Raw genomic sequence first — 10049 nt, forward strand, 5'->3', positions numbered from 1 at the left:
AAGTCATCATAAATTTCAAAAATTTCTATTAATGACATATACTTCAGTAAATAATAAATAGAAATTTTTTTCCGGAGGGTGTAGAATTATGGTCAATATGACTTATCTTCATACAAATTTAAGAGTAATTGCGATATTGCATTATAAATGACACAAATAGTGGCACGACACTAGGTAGTCAAAACATTTTATCAGACTTATCTCCCTTACCTCCGTTCTTGCAGTAGTCCTGACAGGAGTTTGTGCCAGTTTCACACTTATTGCCGCTGAACCCTTCCGGACACAGACACGATACTGAACCGCCCACAATCTGACATGTCCCGCCGTTCGTACAGCTGTCATCGGTACAGCTCTGACACGTAGCACCTGTGAACCCATGGCGACACCTGTGCAAATAAAAAACGACGTCAATTCAAAAGTAGTCTGTCAACAAGAAAACAAGCAGGTTGTCGTACCTTATATTTAAAGTCAATTTTATTTCAGAAGAGCTTTGCTAAATTAAAAACTTAAAAAGACTTGTTTCAAAAATCTCAAATGAAGTTTCAAATGAAATTGAAACTTATGCATACAGGTATATATGGAATTTGGTACATTTTTGTACTTAAAACTTAGATTAACAGTCCTTCATGTTATAAGGCCTAAAAAATGGTGCTTCTCCTTAACTTATTCTGCTAATATTTATGCAATGTAATTTAAGCAATATTTCCATAAAAACAGTTCTTGATATTACCTCTATAATACTATCTGCAAATAAAATATTTCTCCTCACCATTTTTCATTTTTTCTAACGTTATAGATATGGTTTGTTAATTTAAAAGAAGGACTAAAAGCTTGAGGGCTTAAATGTTATTTTCATTGGTACAAAACAAATGTAATTAACTTAACCAACATAAATTTCATTTCTCTGAAATAATAATTTTGCCAGAAATGAACTATAAATAACCCCATATTTATTGTTTAAACTCTTTTGTTTGATATTGAAATAAAAAAAAATAAGAGTTTCTTTTGTTATTACCATAATAAAGGCAGAGTACCTGAAAGAGTATTAACAGAAAGTTCATCTAAAATACATACACGCATTTTGGATTTCCGTTTGGCAAATAGGAGCAATGGCCGTTGTTATCACAGTAGCCTATACACACATCAGTGCCACAGCGCGGGCCGGTGAATCCTCCTTTACAGCTGAAAAGACAAAAAAAGACAACACATAAGCATAATAACTATGTAAAATTTAGTTATGCGTGACATCTTTATGGCGATAGCTGCTACGAGTAACCATCTGAGAAATATGCATTGCACCTTTACAACATAATGGTTTTCCTACTGATTATCTCTATCGTACTGATGAGTATGCAGTTATATTCAAACTTCAGGTATTTGTGACCTTGGTGAAGTACTTGCGACCTTTGTGAAGTTCTTGTGACCTTGGTGAAGTTATTGTGACCTTGGTGAAGTACTCCTGACCTTGGTGAAGTACTCGCGACCTTTGTGAAGTACTTGTGACTTGGTGAATTTCTTGTGACTTAAGTAAAGTACTTGCCACCTTGTTTAAATACTCATGACCTTGGTGACGTAATCGAGATCTTGGTGAAGTACTTGTGACCTTGGTGAAGTACTTGTGACTTTAGTAAAGTACTTGTGACCTTGTTTAAATACTCATGACCTTGGTGAAGTACTCGTGATCTTGGTGAAGTACTTGTGACCTTGGTGAAGTACTCGTGATCTTGGTGAAGTACTTGTGACCTTGGTGAAGTACTCGTGATCTTGGTGAAGTACTTGTGACCTTGGTGAAGTACTCGTGATCTTGGTGAAGTACTTGTGACCTTGGTGAAGTACTCGTGATCTTGGTGAAGTACTTGTGACCTTGGTGAAGTACTCGTGATCTTGGTGAAGTACTTGTGACCTTGGTGAAGTACTCGTGACCTTGGTGAAGTACTTGTGACCTTGGTGAAGTACTCGTGATCTTGGTGAAGTACTTGTGACCTTGGTGAAGTACTCGTGATCTTGGTGAAGTACTTGTGACCTTGGTGAAGTACTTGTGATCTTGGTGAAGTACTTGTGACCTTGGTGAATACTCGTGACCTTGGTGAAGTACTTGTGACCTTGGTGAAGTACTCGTGATCTTGGTGAAGTACTTGTGACCTTGGTGAAGTACTCGTGACCTTGGTGAAGTACCTGTGACCTTGGTGAAGTACTTGTGACCTTTGGTGAAGTACTTGTGACCTTGGTGACGTACTTCTGACGAAATACTTGTGTGTTTAAGTACTCATGACCTTGGTGAGAGACTTACTTGCAGGAGAAGGTGGACCCTGTTACAATGCATTGACCACCATTCTGGCAGTAGGATTCGTCACACTTCTCACAGCGGTCTCCTGTCACACCAGCTGGACAGCTACAGATAATCAAATGCATACTCGTTTACAGGTAAGTTAACACAGCTTGAAATTTACAGGTATATAACATAAACAGGTAAACATTCAGACATGATATAACAACTTTGTACAGTATTTTTGGATTTGAAGTTAAAAGGCAGAGAGGGAAAGAACTCAATACATCTACATATTTGACTCATTTACAATCAGCATACCATTTATAGTGCAATTCACCAAATTATAACAGGAGTGGAAAAAATGTAACAGGTCAGAGTGGATCTTAAAACACATGTACCTTTAGATTGATAGACAAACTGCTTTACCTGTTAATAAGCTATACATCGTATATACAAGATTTCATTTCTTATTTCTATTTTTCAAGCTGTAGGATATATAGACTCTAAACATTGTTACAAAACATTGCTTACGTTGTAGCTGGCCTCAGAAACATTATTTAACGAACAGCTCAGTCTGTTAACATTGTTTACACTGTAAACAGGTCTGAAAACATTTTTACGCTAACATTTCTGACATTTCTACATAATATATATATATACCTGCACTTGGAGTTTCCATTTAGTTGCGGGTGGCAGCTCCCGCCATTTTTACAGTATCCCGGCTCACAAGATTTCCTAAAACTACACTTTCCATCCTCAAACACAGCGTCATTTGGACACAGGCACTTGAACTTGGGTGCTTGTGCTTCAAGTGCTATCTGTTGTGGCATATTGACACAGAAGGCACCGGAACAAGGACCGTCATGTGTATTATTGGAGTGACAGTAATTCACAACTGAAATGAACATAGATCTCGTATATAGCTGGTCATCTGTTACACGTCAAACAGGATACGCATCAAACCTCAAGGTCAAGGTCACAGCCTACTTTCATATCAAATCCAATGATTTTTAAACAGATTATATGACACGCAATACATAATGACAACTGTTTCAAGAACATGTTTTTATTCAAAATGAGACACTAAGCAATATGATATTTGGTAAAATTTATGTCCAATCACAACCTAAAACAAACTTAACTACATACAATATAAATGCATATAACATATATATATATATAATGACATTGAGAGACATGAATGATGTTTTAAGGAAAACCTGACAATAAAAATATAATATTAAGCAAAGTGATATTAATTACCATATTTATTTTGCAATAAGCCCATGCTTGGTAATAAGCCCACCAATATTTATTTGGTTTAAATCCCTTCACTAGTATAGTAGGAGAAAAAAGTCCTCTATTTCCCCTATTGGGCCCCGCCCCCAGAGGGTCCACACCCTTCGTTTATACAAACTTGAGTCTCCTTTGTCCAAAGATGCTCTAGGACAAATTTCAATATAAAAAAAAAGTAAAAAAAAGTTATTTCATTATCCTAAATGATAAGCACCTCTCCCTATTTTGAGTCAGAAATTTTATATCAGCTTCCTAAGCTTAGTGGAAGATAACTACAGTAAGTGGAATAGGTGTATTTTTGTGGTCAGAGACAGGGCCGTACTTACTGGAGTTCTTCTGTTTGATTGGCTGGAGGATAATGATGTCCCCTATAAAAGTGATGTTGGTCAGTAGAACATCTGTCCAGTTCATGAATTTGCGACCAAACTTATGCATGCGTATGATGGAGTGTGACCGATACAATGTGACGTACAGGTAATCTTCGAACACGTCAAGCATGAAAGGAGGATCCTCCGTCCCTGTCAGAAAGGAAATGGGATCGTGATTACAATTTTGTCAGGTACAACATTATGTGAAACGACCTCATGTTATAAGGTCCATCATGGTAATTAAACACACAGATAAGGATGAGTTGCACTTACCAGGTTCGTGGACCGATTGACGGACAGACAGGGTACGTGATTCATATATACCACTCCCGCTCAAAACTTTGTTTGTGAGGGTTAACAAACAAACAAGGTACCATTATCTCTGTAATGGACCGATTGAAGGACAGACAGGGTGATTCATATATACCCCTCCCTCTCAAAAAGTTGTTTGTGAGGGTTAACAAACAAACAAGGTACCATTATCTCTGTAATGGACCGATTGAAGGACAGACAGGGTGATTCATATATACCCCTCCCTCTCAAAAAGTTGTTTGTGAGGGTTAACAATCAAACCAGGTACCATTATCTCTGTAATGGACCGATTGAAGGACAGACAGGGTGATTCATCTATACCCCTCCCTCTCAAAACTTTGTTTGTGACGGTTAACAAACAAACAAGGTACCATTATCTCTGTAATGGACTGATTGAAGGGCAGACAGGGTGATTCATATATACCACTCCCTCTCAAAACTTTGTTTGTGAGGGTTAACAAACAAACAAGGTACCTTTACCTCTGTAATGGACCGATTGAAGGACAGACAGGGTGATTCATATATACCCCTCCATCTCAAAACTTTGTGAGGGTTAACAACCAAACAAGGTACCTTTATCTCTGTAATTGACCGATTGACGGACAGACAGGGTGATTCATAGATACCCCTCCATCTCAAAACTTTGTGAAGGTTAACAAACAAACAAGGTACCTTTATCTCTGAAATGGACCGATTGACGGACAGACAGGGTGATTCATATATACCCCTCCATCTCAAAACTTTGTGAGGGTTAACAAACAAACAAGGTACCTTTATCTCTGTAATGGACCGATTGACGGACAGACAGGGTGATTCATATATACCCCTCCCTCTCAAAAACTTTGTTTGTGAGGGTTAACAAACAAACAAGGTACCTTTATCTCTGTATACAGTGAGACACGATACCCAGATTTTTGGTATACCTATGTAAACCTCTATCATCTCAACCGATACTGGCATATAAAATTTGGTAATTGTAGATGATAACTATATGAGATCTACTCCAGCCAAAGTGATGCACTGTAAACCATGAGCCATAACTCTACATGGTGGGGTCTGAGACCCAATTTAAGTTAGTATGCGACACTCTACCGTTTCGAACCAAGGAGTCGTCTCCCAAATTTCATCAAAACATAAGGATAAGGATATAGTAAAGGCGACTCCTCCCCACCCCCTGAGGGAAGGCAACTTCCCTCCCGCCGACAGAACACCGACTTCCGTCAGTGAGATGAAACCCGCATGGGTGGAATCATGTAGGCAAAAAAACCAACTTCAACCAACCAACCAATCAACCAACCAACCAATTAACCAACCAATTAACCAACCAACCAACCAATCAACCAATCAACTCTACCATTCCAAAAGGTACTCGCATACAAAGTTTGGAAATTGTAGGTGACAGAATATATTTGATACCTCTCAGACAAAATTACACACAGACTGACTGACGATGAATGGCGTGAAAACCTCTAGTACCCAACCACCACCCAGTAGTAAAGGCTTGTGGGGAATTATTACTCCAACCAGCGTCGAAGAAGATTTTTAACTTTTTCTACATAATCCAACATCCATTACAGACTCATTTGATAATGTAATTACCCTCAAACTGCCAGACGACTTGTCGGTCGTCGCCATTGAGACCAATGGTTTCTATGGTGTGTTTCTTGGTGTCTGTCCAATACAGTCTGTGATTGGCCTGGTCGATGGCCAAACCATTCGGCCATACTATATCATCTTTCACCAGGTCTTTGCGCCCACTTCCATCAAGATTTGAAGTTTCAATCTTTGGCGGGAAACCTCTGTCTGTCCAAAACAATTTCCTAAAATATATGAAAGATTGTTGAATTTTGGAATTAGCTGACACAATCCTTTTTGCTGACGCAATCCATTTTGCTGACACAATCCATTTTGTTGACACAATCCTTTTTTGTTTAAATTCTGTATCAATGATGTATTATAATTTTAAATCAATCACATAAGTTTAAAACAACAATGATATAGTGGAACAATGATAACCCTTCAGGATCCCTGTTCCATAATGAATTACAACTTCATAACAATTACACAAGTTCTTCTACAAAACAACTATATATATAGTCTAAAAGTAATAACCCTTAAGGATCCCTGTCCCACTGCACAGCAGTTTTCATTCATGCAGTGACCTCCAATTAAATGCATTTTTTGAATAAATGTAGCCCAGTTGAGACAAGAAACTCCCATTGACCAAGTAGCTCAGTCAGTTAGAGCGATAATATAACAATCTGAAGTCTAGGGTTTAAATCCCATTTATCCCCGCTGCATTTTTACACTCGGAAAGCCATTGTTGATTATATTTTGTTTCTTTCATTTTTTTTCTTATTTACTTATTCTTAAATGTCAAGCAAGGTATGTTTCTTTTTTTTCAGAGACGATTGATCAAAGTTTAAGTCATGCCCGGGTAAAAACTGTTTCCAATATGTTGTTACAGTTTTTGGAAGTGGTATGGGGATCCTTAACAGATAATTTCATGAATATTCAACTGGTTCCTTGATTACCGAAGATCTTTGATTGGTCAATAATGTGTGATGTCATTTACCCTGCTTCTGGTGCCACAGCGATGGAGTAGGGTTGGTCCAATCCAGAGCTCACCACCGTGATCTTACGAACACCATCATAATCTGTCATTTCTACAGTGCGAGTTCCGGCATCGGTCCAGTAGATTCGTTTCGCGACCCAGTCTACAGCAATACCCTGAGGGTCGGCTACCAGATCTACAAACTAAAAGAACAGGTATGTCTTAAATTCTGAAGCCAGTATTTAAACATCAGAACCGGCATAAATTGAAATAATATCTTCAAAGTAATTTCTAACTTTAACTTGGAATTAAATTGAGCACCGAATTTCAAGTTTGAGCATAGGAGCAATTACTACGAAATGAAAGCCTTATTTTCCTAGATTGATTTGTAATATTTAATGACCAATTAGCCATTTATGTTCATCAGATCTTAGAAAGCAAGATATTTTTTTTTTACCGAATTCACTAGCTGAAAATGCTCAATTTTAGGGTCCAAATTCAAGAGTTTCCCTCCAAAGTAAGGTGAGTTGGTACATGTAAGTATGCTATTTATCTTGACCAGTATCATAAACAAGGGTATCGTACCTTCACAGGAAGCTGTGCCTTCAGATCTAAACTGCTACGACGTGTTCGCGTGTTACCAGGCTTAGTTTTCTTGTTCGGGATGTTGATCCCGGCCCATTGGGCATCAATGGTCATTTTCTTCAGCGTTTTGTCGTGGCTGATGATGAAGGCAGTCCATTGCGTAGAGGATGTCAACAAGGAGTGTGTCATGTCCACATCAATAGACAGGATCTTGTCCATTTCACTCTAGTTAAATTAGCAAAGGTTAAAGGTCAGATGAAACTGGAGCATTACATGTCAAAGATCATAGGTAACTGGAACATCAAAGGGCATAGGTTATAGGTAACTGGAACATCAAAGGTCATAGATAACTGGAACATCAAAGGTCATAGATAACTGGAACATCAAAGGGCATAGGTTATAGGTAACTGGAACATCAAATATCATAGGTAACTGGAACATCAAAGGTCATAGATAACTGGAACATCAAAGGGCATAGGTTATAGGTAACTGGAACATCAAAGGGCATAGATAACTGGAACATCAAATGTCATAGATAACTGGACCATTAAATGGCAAAGGTCATAGGTAACTGAAACATCAAAGGTCATAGGTCATGGATAATTGCAGCAACAAAAGGTCACAAGACTTCAAATGTCATAAGCAAGACGTGAATAGATAATCAAAGGTCATAGGTCAGGGATAACAGGACCATCATATGCTATATCAGGTCAGATGTTACTTGATCATCAATTTCATAGCTTTAAGTTAACTGGAACATCAAAGGTCATAGGTCAGATGTAACTGGTGCATCAAATGTCATAGGTCATGAATAATTGCAGCAATAAAGGTCACAAGTCAGAGATAAAGGCAGCATCAAATGTCATAAGCCAGAAGCAAAAGGGATCATCAAAGGTCATAGGTCAGGGATAAATGGAACATTAAAATTCATGGGTCAGAGGTATATATGGAGCATCTAAAGTCAAAGGTCATAGGCAAATGAAGAATCAAAGGTTATAGGTCAAGTGAAACAGGAGCATTAAAGTTCAGAGGTCAGAGATAAATGATCGATGCATCTCATTCATAGGGAACAGTGGTAAGTTTACAACAGTAAGGTATTTAAAAGGAAAACGTCACCAGTATATGGACCATTATTTATAATTATCAGTGATTCTAAATAAACATTATACCCAATGGAATCTGAGACTTTTTTATGCTTTATGGCCATTTTACAGTTTTTTAAGTAAAATCACACAAACAGTTACTTTGTGACGTTTGCCTCCAATAGATTTATTAGACAAGCAACAATACTTTTGAGCCAGTTTGATTAAGATAAAGATTTAATCTGTCGCCTTGTTAATGCCATAGATGATAAATTTACATGTGTTTAAATCAGATTGCATTTTAGAATCTTCATTAGAGATCAGGGCCCAGCTGTTCAGAAGGTGATTATCTTTATCATTGTTTACCGACATTTTCAAGCTCTAATAATTCTGTCTATGTACGTACTGTGTAGAAACTTGTAATTTTTCAGGTATTTTTTTTTTTTAATTTGACAATATATTTACAGCCTGAAAAGTTTTATATCAAGTAATGGTTGTATTTTAAATATACAAAAAAAAAGAAAATGTACACTAATCACTGGTTAAACTAGTATTACCTTTTGAACAACGAAGCCCAGAGCTATCTCCTCTTGATACAAATCCAATGATTTTATTTCACACAGATTCCATTGCAAAGTACATTCACCCTTCACCCCTAGGTAACTTCAGTGGACTCTACCATGCATTAAAGGGAATTAGTCCATTATGGTCTACGGTGGTGAAAGGGTTAATGATAACCCAAGTAATATTTCCCAAGGTAAACCTTGAAATTCAAATTCTTAAGTATTATCATTATAACCAGGCATTGCCCCACTGGTAACCAGTCCAATTTCTCAAAGCACAGTCGCCAGGTACTGGCCGTGGGTCGGTGTTTTTTCTCCGGGGAACTCTGGCTATCCTCCACCACCAAAACCTGGCACATCCTTAAATGACCATAGCTGTTAATAGGACGTAAAACACAAACAAACCAAAACCAAACCAAGCACTGTTCAATAGAATTGTCTCCCTTTGAGATTAACACATAATACTTCTCCACAAATGACATAAGGGTACCCCTGAATAAGCACAAATACCTCCCCTTAAGCTTTGTACTTACCGTCATCAGAGACTGTTTTTGTCCACCAAAGCCGATGTCAGATTGGATCAGCTCCCTCTCGTGTGCAATCAGCAGCTGAGGCTTGGGACCTGTAATAGAAGGTAGGTTGTTCAAGTGTAATATATATGCAAACGCATATATCAGACTCAAAATATATTCATAATTTATGAATGTAATGTAATAAATGTAAAATATCACATTAATTTTGTTAAAACAGTCAAATTTACTGTTATGTTGCTGTCTGATTTTTTGGAGGTACATCAAAAGGCTTAAACTAATCTAATGTATCATCCACAAGGTGGTATGAACACAGACTTCGACTGGCCTTCCTTTCACGAGACAAACAGAGATGACTTACCTTCAGCATGACATGTGGGACAGAGACAAACAGAGATGACTTACCTTCAGCATGCCATGTGGGACAGAGACAAACAGAGATGACTTACCTTCAGCATGCCATGTGGGACAGAGACAAACAGAGATGACT

The 10049-nt window shown here is 37.8% G+C and overlaps 1 protein-coding gene across 4 annotated transcripts in view; it reads right to left on the reverse strand.

Moving 5' to 3' along the window:
• LOC110449370 (prolow-density lipoprotein receptor-related protein 1-like) overlaps positions 1-10049 on the reverse strand; it is a 224157-nt gene that overhangs the window by 17139 nt on the left and 196969 nt on the right. For all 4 annotated transcript variants that reach the window (XM_021496199.1, XM_021496197.1, XM_021496198.1 and 1 more), the window contains 9 exons: positions 9563-9651; positions 7385-7609; positions 6821-7002; positions 5845-6065; positions 3892-4083; positions 2930-3164; positions 2291-2392; positions 1075-1182; positions 211-386 (listed from right to left, as the gene is read on the reverse strand). In XM_021496199.1, the coding sequence (XP_021351874.1) occupies positions 211-386; positions 1075-1182; positions 2291-2392; positions 2930-3164; positions 3892-4083; positions 5845-6065; positions 6821-7002; positions 7385-7609; positions 9563-9651 (1530 nt within the window). The remainder of the gene's footprint in view (positions 1-210; positions 387-1074; positions 1183-2290; positions 2393-2929; positions 3165-3891; positions 4084-5844; positions 6066-6820; positions 7003-7384; positions 7610-9562; positions 9652-10049) is intronic.

This window comes from Mizuhopecten yessoensis, unplaced genomic scaffold (assembly GCF_002113885.1).
Source record: "Mizuhopecten yessoensis strain PY_sf001 unplaced genomic scaffold, ASM211388v2 scaffold4599, whole genome shotgun sequence".
In the NCBI taxonomy this organism is placed as follows: domain Eukaryota; kingdom Metazoa; phylum Mollusca; class Bivalvia; order Pectinida; family Pectinidae; genus Mizuhopecten; species Mizuhopecten yessoensis.